The following is a 19010-nucleotide window of genomic DNA, read 5'->3' as shown; positions in this document are numbered from 1 at the left end:
GTAGAAATCAAACTTGGGGGAGGCATGGAATTCAAACAGTAAGGAATAAATTATTGGTTTTTAAAACCATTCATTCCATATCTTCACCAGTTCCTTCTTTAAAATATACACTATATTGGGTGTGAATGGATTAACACAACCAGAATTGGATTTAATGCAAGAGGTTTTGGTGACTACACTCTGCCACCTTCATCAGACAACTAAATAACTGGTGAGGTTTATGTATAATTGAGGTTTGAGCTGTGAGATTCTATGGACCCCCTTGTCCTGATATATAACTGGCCCACTACAGCATTTGGCTTCCTTCATCTGTAGCTGAAAGATATTGCTCTCTCCCTTGTCAATCACACTGAAATTGTCACCATGGCGACAAATATGTAAAAAAAATAGTTTTTACTGTGTCTTGATGAAATTCAAAATAATTACTGTACTTCAGAAACGATCAACAATTAAAGATGATCCACATCAAAATATCAGAACTTCATGTAATTTACAATAATTGGCTTGGTGTTAATACATTTAAAAAACATATCTCTGGTTTTCTGTCAGTGTTAAACAGGGGATAATACCACACTATGTATCATAGTGATTTATTTTTCTGTTTATACATTTACATGTATTAAGTTCTTAATAAAAGGATCAGAACAAAATATTCATGAAAGTTTTATTAAGGTTTTGTTCTTTTATTTATTCATTTATTCATTTACTTTGCAGATCCTTTCGATCTAGCACACAATCTTGGTGGGGGTCTTTCAAGAAAGAGTAAGTACTTGTCCACCAATATAAGGGTTTTAGTGTAGAGTAAGTATTTGTCCACCAGTAAAGGGTTTTAGTGTAGAGTAAGTACTCGTCCACCAGTATAGAGTTTTAGTGTAGAATAAGTATTTGTCCACCAATATAGAGTTTTAGTGTAGAGTAAGTATTTGTCCACCAGTATAGGGTTTTAGTGTAGAGTAAGTACTCGTCCACCAGTATAGAGTTTTAGTGTAGAGTAAGTACTCGTCCACCAGTATAGAGTTTTAGTGTAGAGTAAGTACTCGTCCACCAGTATAAGGTTTTAGTGTAGAGTAAGTACTCGTCCACCAGTATAAGGATTTAGTGTAGAGTAAGTACTCGTCCACCAGTATAGAGTTGTAGTGTAGAGTAAGAACTCGTCCACCAGTATAGAGTTTTAGTGTAGAGTAAGTACTCGTCCACCAGTATAAGGTTTTAGTGTAGAGTAAGTACTCGTCCACCAGTATAGAGTTTTAGTGTAGAGTAAGTACTCGTCCACCAGTATAGAGTTTTAGTGTAGAGTAAGTACTCGTCCACCAGTATAAGGATTTAGTGTAGAGTAAGTACTCGTCCACCAGTATAGAGTTGTAGTGTAGAGTAAGTACTCGTCCACCAGTATAGAGTTTTAGTGTAGAGTAAGTACTCGTCCACCAGTATAAGGTTTTAGTGTAGAGTAAGTACTCGTCCACCAGTATAGAGTTTTAGTGTAGAGTAAGTACTTGTCCACCAATATAAGGATTTAGTGTAGAGTAAGTACTCGTCCACCAATATAGAGTTGTAGTGTAGAGTAAGAACTCGTCCACCAATATAGAGTTTTAGTGTAGAGTAAGAACTCGTCCACCAATATAGAGTTGTAGTGTAGAGTAAGTATTTGTCCAACCATATAGGGTTGTAGTGTAGAGTAAGTACTCGTCCACCAATATAGAGTTTTAGTGTAGAGTAAGAACTCGTCCACCAATATAGAGTTGTAGTGTAGAGTAAGTACTCGTCCACCAGTATAAGGTTTTAGTGTAGAGTAAGTACTCGTCCACCAGTATAGAGTTTTAGTGTAGAGTAAGTACTCGTCCACCAGTATAAGGTTGTAGTGTAGAGTAAGAACTCGTCCACCAGTATAGAGTTTTAGTGTAGAGTAAGTACTCGTCCACCAGTATAGAGTTTTAGTGTAGAGTAAGTACTCGTCCACCAGTATAAGGTTTTAGTGTAAAGTAAGTACTCGTCCACCAGTATAGAGTTTTAGTGTAGAGTAAGTACTCGTCCACCAGTATAAGGTTTTAGTGTAGAGTAAGAACTCGTCCACCAATATAGAGTTGTAGTGTAGAGTAAGTACTCGTCCACCAGTATAGAGTTTTAGTGTAGAGTAAGAACTCATCCACCAGTATAGAGTTTTAGTGTAGAGTAAGTACTCGTCCACCAGTCTAGAGTTTAAGTGTAGAGTAAGAACTCATCCACCAGTCTAGAGTTTTAGTGTAGAGTCAGTACTCGTCCATCAATATAGAGTTTTAGTGTAGAGTAAGTACTCGTCCACCAGTATAAGGTTTTAGTGTAGATTAAATATTTGTTCAACCAAGTAGGGTTTTAGTGTAGATTAAATATTTGTTCAACCAAGTAGGGTTTTAGTGTAGATTAAATATTTGTTCAACCAAATAGGGTTTTAGTGTAGATTAAATATTTGTTCAACCAAATAGGGTTTTAGTGTAGATTAAATATTTGTTCAACCAAATAGGGTTTTTATTAGTGTATAACGTTTGATGTATATATGATAAGTACAAAGATATATGGAGTGTTCTATCTGGATATTAAGATACAGATGAACAAGTCAGTTTGTTGAGTTATAGATTTTTTGTTTGGGTTGAATATCTGAATTATCTGCATGATTAATTGTAATGTTTTTCTTTGTCATTTTTCTCTATCGTTTAGTGAACCAGTACATCATGAAGACATTTATCCGAGGTCGAGAGTTGTATGGCATGCCTTCAGAAATCCCCAAATCCTGTTCAACTCCTGCGGTTAGTTGATTTGTAGTATTCTGCTGTCATTTAACATGAAAACAAACTCTTGAGACATTCTAAGATGTAGTTTTATTCTTTCTTATTATTTTTTATGACAGGATTACTTCTTTGACAAGAAACAGCTGTCTCAAGGAGCACCACCTAGTGACCGTTGCTGTCGTGTGTGTAGCAAGATTGGCCACATTGCCAAGGAGTGTCCAAAAGTTATCCAGAGGAAAGAAAGGTGATTTTTAGCCTACCTGTTTCGAAGGACAATTAACTTCTTCTTCATAACCGCTGATCGGGATTGAACAAAATTTGACTTGTTACACCTTTATGGGGTAGGGATACAAGATTGTACAAATGGTGGAGCTGACCCCCTGGGGCCTGAGGGGCAGGGGCCAAAAGGGGTTAGTTTGGTTGAACTGATGTAAAAGACTTCTTCTCTGGAACTAAGCAATTGATATCGCTCATATTTGTCGGGTAGTATCACTGTGGGATGGGGATTAAAGATTGTACATATGACGGGGCTGACCCCCAGGGGCCTGAGGGGCAGGGGCCAAAAGGGGTCAATTTGGTTGAACTGATGTAAACGACTTCTTCTCTGAAACTAATCAATGGATGTCGCTCATATTTGACTGGTTACATCCTTATGGGGTAGGGATACAAAATTGTACAAATGGTGGAGCTGATCCCCTGGGGGCCAGATGACAGGCCAAAAGGGATCAGTTTGGCTTAACTGATGTAAACGACATCTTCTCTGGAACTAAGTAATTGATATCACTCATATTTGACTTGCTACATCCTTATGGGGTAGGGATACAAAATTGTAGAACTCGAATTATTTGTATGTTGTTTTTTTCCAGAGAAGAAAGAGAGAAATTTAAAAATTTCAGGTCAAAAGATAAAAAACAACAAAGAGAAGATGGTCAAAAAAACAACATGGAAGAACAAGGTCGATATGGGGACAAAAACATGTCTCAAGGGCAGTACAACAACTCTAAAGGTAAACAATCCATCTTATCAGTGTGGCCTCTTTAAATGTTGGCAATCCTCCCTAATAGTGTGTCCTCCTCAAAGGTAGGTTATCCATCCTAACTATCTGTCCTCTCCAAAGGTAGGTTATCCATCCTAACAGTGTGACTACTCCAAAGGTAGGCAATCCATCCTAACAGTGTGCCCTCTCCAAAAGTAGGCTATCAATCATAACAGTGTGTCCTCTCCAAAGGTAGGTTATCTATCCATCCAAACAGTGTGTCCTCTCCAAAGGTAGGCAATCCATCCAAACAGTGTGACTACTCCAAAGGTAGGCAATCCATCCAAACAGTGTGTCCTCTCCAAAGGTAGGCTATCCATCCTAACAGTGTTCAATTAACTTAAATATCTGAATGAAATATTTTTAGGTCACTTGAGCAAAGCTCAGAAACGTTTTCCAATCTGTCTTTGTCCGTTGTTGTGCACAGTCCGTCATCCATTGTTAGTTAAGAATTTGGGGCCTTCATTCATAGTCACAGGGGTCAAATGATGAAAAATTAAAAAAAAAAAAAAAAAAAAAATCTTTCAAAATGGTTATTTAGGCCACATTTTACAAGGTGTGAGCAAGGTTTCAATGTCAAATCATCAAAACTGATGCAGATATGGCACTTGAAAGAATGTTTTCCAGCCAAAATTCAAAATTATCCAAAAATTGCTATTGAAATGTTTTTTCTTTCATTACTGTGACACATATACACTTGATAATTTAGCACATCTACAGCTTGAGTTGCTGGCTGCAATTTTTATGCAAAAAGTTTACTTGACCAACAAAATTCAAAGTCACAGTAATCAAATGACTGTTTAAAGGATGGAATTTATGAAGAGAAAAAGAAGAGAAAACATAGGTATAGCATATAAATCGGCTGTCAGATGGATAACACATCTGAAGTCATTTCTTGGATGTAAATCCAATGTTTTAGATCTAATTGACTGAAACTTCAAATATCTTCTCAAGACCCACATTTGGCTGAATCGAATACTCTTCACTCTTCATGGATTGAAAGGTCTTTTTACCAAAATTGTAAATTTCATTGCCCATAGATTTCATTTACCGTTTAGAAATACATTGTAAATTCACAGAGAAGATGGAATTTATATGTTTGAGATTCAGGTGACCATTAAGGCCTATGGGCCTGTTGTTTCATTATAGGGTTGAGAAGATCACAGTCAGAATCCAATGACCCCAATTTGGAACAGGATTGGCGTCGCCCCGGAAACCCACAGCAACACCATAGTTCTAACACTGGACAACGATATCAACAGCAGCAGCAGCAGCGCCATGTGGCCAGCCAGCCAAGGGTTTGTAAACATACAGGAGACAATTGTGTAGATTAGATGACCTAACTGGGCATATGTCAAGTCAGGTTGAATAATACTGACACTTTTGTTCAGGTGATTAATCCCCCACCAGAAATGGGAAGGGGGCCTATAGTTTCACATTGTAACCTTTTAGCTACATCAAAGTAAATGTGTTATCGCCAGTAAAAGTTCAGGAGGGGTATTCCTCAAACTTCATGTGTAGGTTCCCCTTGGACCCTAGATGTGCCTTTTCAATATAGATTTTTGATCAGAAAATCAAAATGGCCAACAGGCAGCCATCTTGGATTTTTGAGAATTGAAGTTTGTTATCACTATTTCTCAAAAAGTACTGGAGGGATATTCCTCAAACTTAATGTGTAGGTTCCTCTTGGTCCCTAGTTGTGCCATTTGAATTTTGATTTTTGATCAGAGAAACAAAATAGCTGACAGGTGGCCATCTTGAATTTTGAGAATTGAAGTTTGTTATCTCTATTTCTCAAAAGAACTGGAGGGATATTCCTCAAACTTCATGTGTAGGTTGCTCTTGGTCCCTAGCTATGCCGATTCAATTTAGATTTTTGATCAGAAAAACAATATGGCCAACAGCAGGCCATCTTGGATTTTGAGAATTGAAGATTGTTATCAATATAATATTGCTATAATTCATGCCACCAAATGCAATCAAATAATTGATATGTGTCACAAGATCCAATTTCATTGTAAAAGGACACCACTTAATCATCAGTAAATATCCATCAGATTTATTTATTATCCGTGCATTTCTTGGCATATAGCTCCACATTCTATGGGGGACTGTAAGGAGTTGAGATGGGGCTTAAAAGTGAGCTATGTAATTTTTGGTTATTCTTATGTTTTGTTGTAAATATCTATCTGTTTGATGTCAGTAGGGCCATCTGACATAAGTACAAAGATTAAATAGCTAATAGAACAAAACTTTAAAAATATTTGTTTCTATTTTGTAATCAAATACCTATTTATTAGAATGTCTTCGTCTTCTGGTGAGTTTTGTCAACGATCTTCAAGGTCACTCATGATCAGAAAATAAAAGCTGGGCTTTGACTTCAAGAGCAGGTTGTTAAGTTACAAGAGATAATTTTTAAAAATGCAAGAAACTGAAAAAGAAAAAAATGTCGGGCACAAATTGTCAGTTTTCAACTTATTTGTCCACAATCTTTGGTCTAAGGTATGAGACAGAATGAAGTGTAGTGTTTACTGCTATGTGTATTTTAGAATATCCCCATGCCGTTTGGGCATCAAGGAACACCCAGACAGAGGCAATTTAACAGTGGCAGTCCTCAGGGCAATTATCGTGGTAGTCCACGGTCCAACGTAAACCTGTCCGACTCATACCCACCACCTAGGCAAACTGTATCACCGATGAAGCAAGGTCATGACCCCAGGCCAGCATCTTCCCCTAAACAGATCGGCCGGCCCCAGTACCAGGAGGGGTACATGTCCACTAGCCCACACAACAAGGGCATGTCAGGCCATCCCTGGATGAATCAGTACATGCAGAACTCCCAGCGTATGTCTCAGCACCAACAGCAGCAGCAGCAGCGCCACCAGGGGACGCCGCCGAACCCATACCCTGTATGGCAATTATCACACTCACCGCATGCATGCCCATCTCCATCACTATCGACATCGCCATTGGCATTTAACTCGGCCTTTGTCACCACTAACTTTCTTGCTTCCTCTTGTAACACGTTGATGAGACATCTTACTCCCATGCCTAATCATCCTCTACACTCGTCCCCACGTCACCTGGAGCTACACGGTTCTGTGCCTAGCGTTACCACGGTGACACAGGGTAGACATGATCTAGTAGCCTCTTCTGTACAGCAACATATCATTGCTCAGTCCACTCATGATGCTCAGGTACATTGAATATCAATATTGGGTGGTAATAAAGCCTAACACTACATTACAAGTATTGTAAACACAGACAATTATGGGCAGAGAGAAAGTCTCATGCATTGCTGCATTGCAAAGGTATTATAGACTAGTAGTTGATGTGAATGATTGTTCTAGCAAACAGCATATTGTACAGGCTTTTTCTTTTGTATTGACTATAAATGACTTAATTTGTACATTTGTTTCATTCTTATTAATTTTATACTAAAATAGATTATTCATTACAAAAGTGTGCTATAAAACATGGAACAACCACGCTCTCTTTGGCTGTGTGTGATGTACTTTACCGTTCTTTGACTGTGAAATATCACTGTCACTATGGCTGTGACTGATGTCGTTTACTGCCCTTTGACTGTGAAATGTCACTGTCTCTATGGCTGTGAGTGATGTCGTTTAGTCCTTTGACTGTGAAATGTCACTGTCACTATGGCTGTGAGTGATGTCGTTTAGTCCTTTGACTGTGAAATGTCACTGTCTCTATGGCTGCGAGTGATGTCGTTTAGTCCTTTGACTGTGAAATGTCACTGTCTCTATGGCTGTGAGTGATGTCATTTACTGTCCTTTGACTGTGAAATGTCACTGTCTCTATGGCTGTGAGTGATGTCGTTTAGTCCTTTGACTGTGAAATATCACTTTCTCTATGGCTGTGAGTGATGTCGTTTAGTCCTTTGACTGTGAAATATCACTTTCTCTATGGCTGTGAGTGATGTCATTTACTGTCCTTTGACTGTGAAATGTCACGGTCTCTATGACTGTGAGTGATGTCGTTTACAGTCCTTTGACTCTGAAATGTCACGGTCTCTATGACTGTGAGTGATGTCGTTTACAGTCCTTTGACTCTGAAATGTCACGGTCTCTATGGCTGTGAGTGATGTTGTTTAGTCCTTTGACTGTGAAATATCACTTTCTCTATGGCTGTGAGTGATGTCGTTTAGTCCTTTGACTGTGAAATATCACTGTCTCTATGGCTGTGAGTGATGTTGTTTACTGCCCTTTGACTGTGAAATATCACTGTCTCTATGGCTGTGAGTGATGTCATTTACTGTCCTTTGACTGTGAAATGTCACTGTCTCTATGGCTGTGAGTGATGTCGTTTAGTCCTTTGACTGTGAAATGTCACTGTCACTTTGGCTGTGAGTGATGTCGTTTACAGTCCTTTGACTGTGAAATATCACTGTCTCTATGGCTGTGAGTGATGTCATTTACTGTCCTTTGACTGTGAAATATCACGGTCTCTATGGCTGTGAGTGATGTCGTTTACTGTCCTTTGACTGTGAAATGTCACGGTCTCTATGGCTGTGAGTGATGTCGTTTACTGTCCTTTGACTGTGAAATGTCACTGTCACTGGCTGTGAGTGATGTCGTTTACTGTCCTTTGACTGTGAAATATCACTGTCTCTATGGCTGTGAGTGATGTCGTTTACTGTCCTTTGACTGTGAAATGTCACGGTCTCTATGGCTGTGAGTGATGTCATTTACTGTCCTTTGACTGTGAAATATCACTGTCTCTATGGCTGTGAGTGATGTCATTTACTGTCCTTTGACTGTGAAATGTCACTGTCACTATGGCTGTGAGTGATGTCGTTTACTGCCATTTGACTGTGAAATGTCACTGTCTCTATGGCTGTGAGTGATGTCGTTTACTGTCCTTTCACTGTGAAATGTCACCATCTCTATGGCTGTAAGTGATGTCGTTTACAGCCCTTTGAATTTATGTCTTCTTTCTTGTTAGTTACATAGTGTCTGTTATAAAATAGGAAATGTCACACATAATTCCCAGTCGGGAAAGTGACAGGGTTGGTTGCCATGACTAGGGTTTAATATGACAGGGTGGGTTGCCATGACTAGGGTATGATATGACAGGGTGGGTTACCATGACTAGGGTATGATATGACAGGGGGGTTACCATGACTAGGGTATGATATGACAGGGTGGGTTGCCATGACTAGGGTTTAATATGACAGGGTGGGTTACCATGACTAGGGTATGATATGACAGGGTGGGTTGCTATGACTAGGGTATGATATGACAGGGTGGGTTGCCATGACTAGGGTTTAATATGACAGGGTGGGTTGCCATGACTAGGGTTTAATATGACAGGGTGGGTTACCATGACTAGGGTATTTCCTTGCGATGGCACTAGGAAGGCATACATCAGTGGTCCCATCATCAATGGCTGGAAACTAATGTCAGGGACAGGCAACCATTTTGGATTTTGATATTTCTTCTCCCAAATCTCAAGGAGAACAATATTTGGTTTGATTAAAATAAAACATTGTCATGGAAAATGTGTTCCAGTCTAGTGTCCAATGGCATCACCACATTCCTGATTTATTTTCAGAACATTCCTCCTGGGTCATCACCAAGACAAGTTTCTCTGTCAGCCAATCCTGGTACCATGGGGCCTCCAAGCATAGGTAAGTTTATTTATCATAATTACATGTATACACATTTAACTTCACACCATCTTTATAAAGAAATGTTTAATATATTCTGTTGGAAGCGCAAAACGTAGTAGAAATAACCTACTGGTAATAGAAACAGAAAGATACAGTATTTATCAATAATTAAGCTTGATTTGCTATTTTCATGTCACTTATAACAACATGGAAACCATTAAATGTTCAACACTTCAGAACAAACGTTACATTTCAATGAACCTGAATTGGAAATAACCAACTGCCTCAAAAAATGTGACAATTACAATAACAGTAAACAAGGGCACCATACTCTTACAGATTCTTGAAGATTACAGTTATCTTGTATATGTTGCTTACAGAAATGTTACAAATTGTGTAATTCAGTAACCTATTTAGTTTCTGTATCTGTGGTGCACATGTGGAAGAGCCACCACTCATTCTACAATTGTTTTGGTTTAAAACGATCTGCAGGTGTGAATACAGCAAATATGTCATTGTGATTAGTCAATAATAAAAAGTTATATCTTCACATATCAATACTTCCTATATACATGTATTTTTATAACTTTTGATATTGATTTTGAGTGGGAGACCCTAGATATTTCTTAACTTGTCACTAAATGTGTGTATTTTGTATCACCCACTTTCACTGAAACAGGGGATATTAATTTTGGTTTGTCCATCTATCCGTCGTGCCGGCCGTCTGTTTCTCTGTCTCTCGTGCTTTGTTTCTATGCAATAACTGCAAGAAATGTTAACAGATTTTTTCAAACTTGATAATGAGCTTGAATACTTTGAGGGCTGAACCAAATTTTATTGCCAATTTTGCCAGACATAATAGACCATTCTTTAACAAAAAATTAAGTTTTTTTGCTGTTTCCATGCAATAACAAATATTTTCCGATTATCATCAAAATTAGTCATAGAGTCATCACTCCTTGATTTGTGAAAAAACATTGTTATTGGTCATTAAATAACCCTCCCAAATATTTTCAAAATTTTTACCTACATGTACAATATGTCAGAAAAGTGAGGGATGTAAATTCTAGTAATTTGCTTGTTATATCTGTTATCTATCTAATGATGTTTTGTGACAGGAACTGTTTATCTATCTAATGATGTTTTGTGGCAGGGATTGTAGTTCTAGACATTTTGTTTCATACCTAAATGCTGATAACATAGCTGTTATTAAAATATTAAAATTTGTTCTATGTACCTATAGGTGTGTCAATTCCAAACGACCAATACCGTCAATCTAGTCACCAAGGCAACCAGGGAGGGGGCTCCAGAGGGGGCTCCAATCAAAGACAATCATACAAACAGTTTACAAATCAACAGAGGCGGATGTGAGGTATCAACAACAGTGAGAGACTCACAAATCATCTAACAGTCAACAGGGCAGAAAATATCTTACAAATCATCCACCAGTTAACAAAGGAGAAAATGTCTTAGCCCAATGGTCAACAGAGGGGAATTGTCTTACAAAATATCTTACAAATAATCCACAAGCCAACAAAGAAGAAATGTAGGACAGAAAATATCTAACAAAATACCAATAATCCACCAGTAAACAGAGGAGAAAGGAGCTGCAAAAGCACCAATCAAAAACTGTTTAACTAACAGTCTGCCAATCAAGAAAGAAGGAAGTTAACTTCCTCAAAATAGTAGAATTAAGTGTACATACCTCTATACCAGGTAAACTGCTTTGTAACACTTGGATCTTATAGACCGAGTTGCTTTAGACATGAGAGGAAGTAGTTAGGTCAGCCATATTGTTATGTCAATGGATTTACTTTATTCTGCATTATTACATCTTATGAATATTTCTTCTGATAAGTTATCAAATTTATAGATAAAATCACAAATTTTGATGTTCATCTAATAGACATTTAAATGTTGGTGTAAATATCATTATATACTATTTGATATGTAAGGAGTGACATTATGATATATGGTGGAATTTGTTTGAGAATGGATATAGATATTTATAATTATTTTGAGGTTCAATATATTTAGCACTGTTTTTTTCTGTCTCATGAATTTGTAGAGTGACAATTTCTTTAGAAAAAAATGTACGTTTTTGCTTCTTTTTCATTTAAAATTTCATTTGGTGATTTTAGTTCTATTTTGATGATATACTATCAAATATTGTGACTCATGAGATTTGGCAGCTTTATAAAGAACTGCAGCTTTTCACTCAACGAGTCAGCTGTATTAAGTATAGGAGTCAAGTCTCCATAGAGATTGGTACATGTATTGGACCTTTTGAGGGAAATGTTGCAGAGAAGAAAATACAAACTCTCAAAGAAACAGCAGAAGTTTTGCTGATTGCTTCACACTTTTTCCATTCTGTATCACAGGGAGAAAACTGATCAAACATTGAACTACAGTATAACAATCGAAAAAGGGAAACAAATATTTTTGTAGGTTTTTTTTTACCCAAATTGTTTATATTATGGTAGCTACACATTTTTATCTAATTTTTTGATACTGGAACATCATAAATGAAATAATAAGAATGCAAAAATTGCAGAAAATTATACTTGAAAATTCATGACAAACATTTAACTTATAATTTTTTGCTGTTATTGAAACTGTAGTTGGTATAGATTTTATAACAAATATGTCAACTTGCGTATATTATTTATATGTATTTGTACATCTAGCCCATGGTTTGTAAAAATAGGGACAAATTCATCTGGAAAAGAGACCTTGTGTATTGAACGGTCTAGTGTTGTGTTTTTAATGTATTGCTATCATCAAAACACAGGAGATTATGGTCAGGGCTCTTAATCATTACAGTCTATTTCAAATAATTTCATTTTTAGACTATAAACAAAATAATCAATTCCCCAGAAACTCCAATTTAAATCCAATATGAAAATAGCCTCCATTTAACCACTTGCATTGTCTAATTGTTATTTTCGTTGTATGTATGTTAGATTTTCACTGGAGTCATTTGGTGATAGTTTAGCACCAGAAGAAAAGATGGTTGGATGTTACCATTTCTAAAATGGTAAGCATGTGTAAATATAGATAGTTGTCAGGTGTTGGTCAGAGCAAATTCATATTTGTAGTATTGTGTAGGTGATAATGTTCACTGAGGGGCATGTGTAAGAAAATCATGATTTTTTTTATTTAAATCTAAAATTGGGTGTTTAGATAGGAGACTTTAGTTTGACATGTACTAGAGATTAAGAGAATCTTTCACCAGTGTGATGGAGACAAGAGCTATCTCAACAACGGTAGGTTTAACTTGAGGCTTTGCCATTCTTAACTTCAAAAATCTAATCTAAAATGTTGAATTATCTCTCTTTTAACATAGATGAGAGTTGTTTTGGTCCTATTTAGGACCTATTGCAATGGCCTTTTGTCTGGCGTTGTTGGTCATCCTTCGTCCATTATAAACAATATACATTTTCGACTTCTTCTCATAAATGAAGAGGCCCAGGGTCATGATATTGAGCCAGTAGCAAAGTGGGATGAATGGGTACAAAGTTTGTTCAAATCACTGACCTTGATCTATTTTAAAGGTCACAGGTGTCAAATGTGTTTTAACCTTTAAATGACTCATTCTCACGATATTTGTTCAGTTAACAAAAATACATACTGAGGTCAAAAATCATAGTCATTGGTCAAGGTCATTAGGTCCAAAGGTCAAGGTTTTTCACTAACATTTAATATGAAAAAGCATGATAAGGTTAGAATTAAACAAGGAGTAAAGTGACCTAAGGTTAAGGTCACTGGGTCAAAGAGGTCACTGTCACTTGGTAAAGGTCAGAGGTGTCTTTTCACTGACAAACATTTTATTGTGACATGAAATAAATTGGTCAGAATTAAACAAAGACTCAACTGACCAGAGATCAAGGTCACTGGGTATAAGGTCGAGGTCATTTGGGTCAAAGTTTAAGGACAAATTTGATTTCTTACTATAAGACTGGCTGTAATTGTGATGTGGTTTTCAAAGTTCATATAAAACCAATTGCACAAATTGATAAAACAAATGAGTATTTTACAGTACTCAAATTTACATTTCTGTAAGCCTTGTGAAATTGAGAATTGAAAAGAAACAGGAGTCACATCATAGTGCATATATATTGTATAATGTATATTTTTCTTGTGTAACTGTTTCCATGACATCGTACGTTTGTTCTGAATTGGGAATCCTCCAGTTTCATCCCTAGGGTTAATGGCAAACAAATTAGATTGATGTTTGTTCGACTGGAATTTATTTACCTAACAAAAACGGTACCAGTGGGAGAAGAACCTGTCCATAATTACTGGATGTGGGTAGAAAAGTACATACTGGATGATGTACAGTTCCTAATCATTGTCTCGCCCTTCCTTACATTTCAGCCTTGTTAACCTGAGTTTGTGTCGGCCCACTAACCTGTGTTTGTGTCGGCCCACTAACCTGTGTTAATGTCGGCCCACTAACCTGTGTTAATGTCGGTCCACTAAACTGTGTTTATGTCGGTCCACTAACCTGTGTTTATGTCGGTCCACTAACCTGTGTTTATGTCGGCCCACTAACCTGAGTTTATGTCAGTCCACTAACCTGTGTTTGTGTCGGCCCACTAACCTGTGTTTGTGACGGCCCACTAACCTGTGTTTGTGACGGCCCACTAACTTGTGTTTATGTCGGCCCACTAACCTGTGTTTTTCTGAGTCTCTTTAACCTGTGTTTGTCTCCGCCTTATTAAACTGTAGTCCTATAATATATCATTGAATATTTATGATATTTAAGGTTCGAATAATAACATTGATAAGAAATATCTGATAACTAGTGTTAAATATCACAATATGAACCTTCAAAGACATCTATTGTAGGACTATGTTTGTCTTTAACCTCACTCACTTTTGTCTTTTAAATTGCTGGATTTTGCTGTCATAGTGTTGTCGTTACATTAAAAGTTATTTTTGTAGAAAATAGGGATGTCACAATTATCTAGAAAACAGGCAGGGTGAGATACACAGGAATATAACATCACAACACAAAACTATGTCACTCTATCGCAGTATTTTTAAATGCCCTATTTTATGTATCTGGTACTTATTTTAACCCTAGGATTATCACATTTGTGTATTACTTTAACCCAGGAAGCCTCTTACTATTGATGGAATTTGGTGGAGATTTCGTTATCTTTGTTTCAAATAAAAACTGTAAGTCTGTATGACGAATATTATATATATGCTTTAGCTTGATTGTGTTTTGACAGCATAATCAGCTGATATTATTATATAGTATATGTATGTACACTTCTGTTACAGTTTGTAGTGATACATATCTCAATACATTCCTATTTGTTGAAATGCTTACAGTGTATATCACAGTGACACAGTTAGGGGGAAGTTTTCAGGTAAATACAGTTAATATTTACTTGTGTCTTCATGTTCCGAGCACTCCTTCTTATGTATGTTTATACCCCAGGGGGTGGGGTATGTTTTTATCTTGGCAGTCTGCCTTACTCTTTCTCATCGCTCTATTGTTCATATTGATGGATTCTTATGAAACTTCACGTGTGTGTTTGTATTGGACAAACCTTAAACAAGATCAAATATGGACATAATCGGTCAATGGTCTAGGTCACTGTTACTAAAAATAGAGTTTTACTCTCACAGTCATTGTCATCACTCAAGTGGTTGACACTACTGACAGATCTTGATGAAACATCATATGTGTTTTATTGGACAAACTTCATGCGCAAATTTAAATATCAACATCATTGTTCAAAAGTCAAAGGTTAATTCTTGTGTTTATTAAACACCATTAAGTGCCTTATTCCAGCTACATGTATATAAATATAATGGAAATAACAGCTATACAAAATCACAAATATTACAATATTTTGTAAATCAGCATATCAAACCAGGATTATTGATACAGCAGCTACATAATCAGGCGAGGGACATGGATATTAGGAGCCTTGTTCTACTTTCTTATGTGAAACCATTGTTTATCCTCCATACCATTGTTCCCCTACATACATAGTACCTGTTGTTTCTCCTTCAAACATGTTGTGTTCGTCTTACACACATGTTGTTTCTCCTCCATACCTGTTGTTCCCTTCATAACATAATGTTCTCCTAAATACCCTTTAGTCCCCTACACACCTGTTGTCTCCTCCATATCCTATATTCCCCTACACACCTATTGTTTCTCCTAATACCCTTTGTTCCTCTACACACCTTTTATTTCTCCTCCTGATCCTTTGTTCCCCATTCACACCTGTTGTTTCTCCTCCTGATCCTTTGTTCCCCTACACACCTGTTGTTTCTCCTCCTGATCCTTTGTTCCCCTACACACCTGTTGTTTCTCCTCCTGATCCTTTGTTCCCCTACACACCTGTTGTTTCTCCTCCTGATCCTTTGTTCCTCTACACACCTGTTGTGTCGCCTCCAAATCCTTTGTTCCCCTACACTCCTATTGTTTCTCCTCCATACCTTTTGTTCCTCTACATACCTGTTGTTTCTCCTCCCGATCCTTTGTTCCCCATTCACACCTGTTGTTTCTCCTCCTGATCCTTTGTTCCCCTACACACCTGTTGTTTCTCCTCCTGATCCTTTGTTCCCCTACACACCTGTTGTTTCTCCTCCTGATCCTTTGTTCCCCTACACACCTGTTGTTTCTCCTCCATATCCTTTGTTCCCCTACACACCTGTTGTTTCCCCTGATCCTTTGTTCCCCTACACACCTGTTGTTTCTCCTCCATATCCTATGTCGCCCTACACACCTATTGTTTTCCCTCCGTAATGATTGGCCCCTACATTTCTCATGTTTGTTTGTCCAACCCGATTGTTTCCTCTGTTTGCCCTTTGTTTCTACTCCATACTTGTTCCCTCAGTGTATCTGTTGTTCTCCATTAAACTGTTATTGCATGCAGTAATACCTTACATCTATTTTGATGTAGTGTGTTTAAAATTCCACAGTTGTTCAGTACTCTTAATCTGACATTTCCACAACTTGAAACCTGGCTATATGAACCATATGTAAGAGTAGCAATGTTCATACAAGGTAATTATTGACTGTAAAGTGAGACTCCAAGCCTTAGGGACCTCTTGTTTATAAAACAACATGCAATTAGAATGGATACTTAGTCTACCTGTTTGTGTGATAGATGTCACTTCACGTTTAACTGTATCACTTATCATTCACTGAAACAGGGCAAATGGGAGATTATTGAATGTGATACCTGTGTCAGAGCTTGACAGAAAATTAAAAAAAAAGGTGTACTTTTGTTAACATGTGTAGTATTTTCAAGTATCATTACATGTCTGATTTAAATAATTCCTTAGTTTTATGGATAACAAAATTGATTTCAATCTTTTACACTTTTCTTCGTCACCAACAATGAATTGATTCTTAAGTCACAGTGCTTAATTGCATTTTGACTGATCCATTTTATCCATTTTTTTTTTTATTTCTCAATGAAATTAAAATTTTATTCATTTGAATTAATGAATATGTAAATATTTGATTTACTTTATTCATTACAATACATGATAATATGTGAATGTATTGACAAATTATTGAAATAAATTTGTAAAAATGATGCAGCTACAACTTGGTTTGTTTTATTTTTGTTTGTACATTTGTAGTTTGTAAGAAAGTATAACATCAAACCCAATATTTCTTTGTCTACAAATAGTAAAAGGACAAAATATTTACCAGACCAAATATCTCGATCTCCATAAAAAGTAACAGGACAAAATATTTACCAGACCGAATATCTCGATCTCCATAAAAAGTAACAGGACAAAATATTTACCAGACCGAATATCTCGATCTCCATAAAAAGTAACAGGACAAAATATTTACCAGACCTAATATCTCGATCTCCATAAAAAGTAACAGGACAAAATATTTACCAGACCGAATATCTCGATCTCCATAAAAAGTAACAGGACAAAATATTTACCAGACCTAATATCTCGATCTCCATAAAAAGTAACAGGACAAAATATTTACCAGACCGAATATCTCGATCTCCATAAAAAGTAACAGGACAAAATATTTACCAGACCAAATATCTCCACCAAAGGTAACAGAAGAAAATATCTAGCCCACCTTTTGATGATCGTAGATTGGACCATTGTAGGCTGATCAAATTGCCTTTTGAACCATTGTAGGCTGATCAAATTGCCTTTTGAACCATTGTAGGCTGATCAAATAGCCTTTTGGACCATTGTAGGCTGAGCTGATCAAACTGCCTTTTGGACCATTGTAGGCTGATTAAATTGCCTTTTGAACCATTGTAGGCTGATCAAATTGCCTTTTGGACCATTGTAGGCTGATCAAACTGTCTTTTGAACCATTGTAGGCTGATCAAATTGCCTTTTGGACCATTGTAGGCTGAGCTGATCAAACTGCCTTTTGGACCATTGTAGGCTGATTAAATTGCCTTTTGAACCATTGTAGGCTGATCAAATTGCCTTTTGGACCATTGTAGGCTGATCAAACTGTCTTTTGAACCATTGTAGGCTTATCAAATTGCCTTTGGAACCATTGTAGGCTGATTAAATTGCCTTCTGGACCATTGTAGGCTGATCAAACTGTCTTTTGGACCATTGTAGGCTGATCAAATAGCCTTTTGAACCATTGTAGGCTGATTAAATTGCCTTTTGGACCATTGTAGGCTGAGCTGATCAAACTGCCTTTTGGACCATTGTAGGCTGATCAAATAGCCTTTTGAACCATTGTAGGCTGATTAAATTGCCTTTTGGACCATTGTAGGCTGAGCTGATCAAACTGCCTTTTGGACCATTGTAGGCTGATTAAATTGCCTTTTGAACCATTGTAGGCTGATTAAATTGCCTTTTGGACCATTGTAGGCTGATTAAATTGCCTTTTGGACCATTGTAGGCTGATCAAACTGCCTTTTGGACCATTGTAGGCTGATCAAACTGCCTTTTGGACCATTGTAGGCTGATCAAATAGCCTTTTGAACCATTGTAGGCTGATTAAATTGCCTTTTGGACCATTGTAGGCTGAGCTGATCAAACTGCCTTTTGGACCATTGTAGGCTGATTAAATTGCCTTTTGGACCATTGTAGGCTGAGCTGATCAAACTGCCTTTTGGACCATTGTAGGCTGATTAAATTGCCTTTTGAACCATTGTAGGCTGATCAAATTGCCTTTTGGACCATTGTAGGCTGATCAAACTGTCTTTTGGACCATTGTAGGCTTATCAAATTGCCTTTTGAACCATTGTAGGCTGATCAAATTGCCTTTTGGACCATTGTAGGCTGAGCTGATCAAACTGCCTTTTGGACCATTGTAGGCTGAGCTGATCAAACTGTCTTTTGGACCATTGTAAGCTGATCAAATTGCCTTTTGGACCATTGTAGGCTTATCAAATTGCCTTTTGGATCATTGTAGGCTGATCAAACTGTCTTTTGGACCATTGTAGGCTTATCAAATTGCCTTTTGGACCATTGTAAGCTGATCAAATTGCCTTTTGGACCATTGTAAGCTGATCAAATTGCCTTTTGGACCATTGTAAGCTGATCAAATTGCCTTTTGGACCATTGTAGGCTGAGCTGATCAAACTGCCTTTTG

At 37.2% G+C, this 19010-nt stretch overlaps 1 protein-coding gene across 5 annotated transcripts in view; it reads left to right on the top strand.

Annotated features, from left to right (window-relative positions):
- LOC117325089 (terminal uridylyltransferase 7-like) overlaps positions 1–16669 on the top strand; it is a 35950-nt gene extending 19281 nt beyond the window's left edge. For all 5 annotated transcript variants that reach the window (XM_033881025.1, XM_033881021.1, XM_033881024.1 and 2 more), the window contains exons 20-27: positions 715–762; positions 2692–2780; positions 2882–3006; positions 3629–3768; positions 4948–5096; positions 6348–6707; positions 9373–9448; positions 10674–16669. In XM_033881025.1, the coding sequence (XP_033736916.1) occupies positions 715–762; positions 2692–2780; positions 2882–3006; positions 3629–3768; positions 4948–5096; positions 6348–6707; positions 9373–9448; positions 10674–10801 (1115 nt within the window). In that variant the 3' untranslated portion in view covers positions 10802–16669. The remainder of the gene's footprint in view (positions 1–714; positions 763–2691; positions 2781–2881; positions 3007–3628; positions 3769–4947; positions 5097–6347; positions 6708–9372; positions 9449–10673) is intronic.
- Positions 16670–19010: the final 2341 nt, after the last annotated feature.

This window comes from Pecten maximus, chromosome 4 (genome assembly GCF_902652985.1).
Source record: "Pecten maximus chromosome 4, xPecMax1.1, whole genome shotgun sequence".
Lineage (NCBI taxonomy): Eukaryota > Metazoa > Mollusca > Bivalvia > Pectinida > Pectinidae > Pecten > Pecten maximus.
This window is presented reverse-complemented; position numbering and strand designations above follow the sequence as displayed.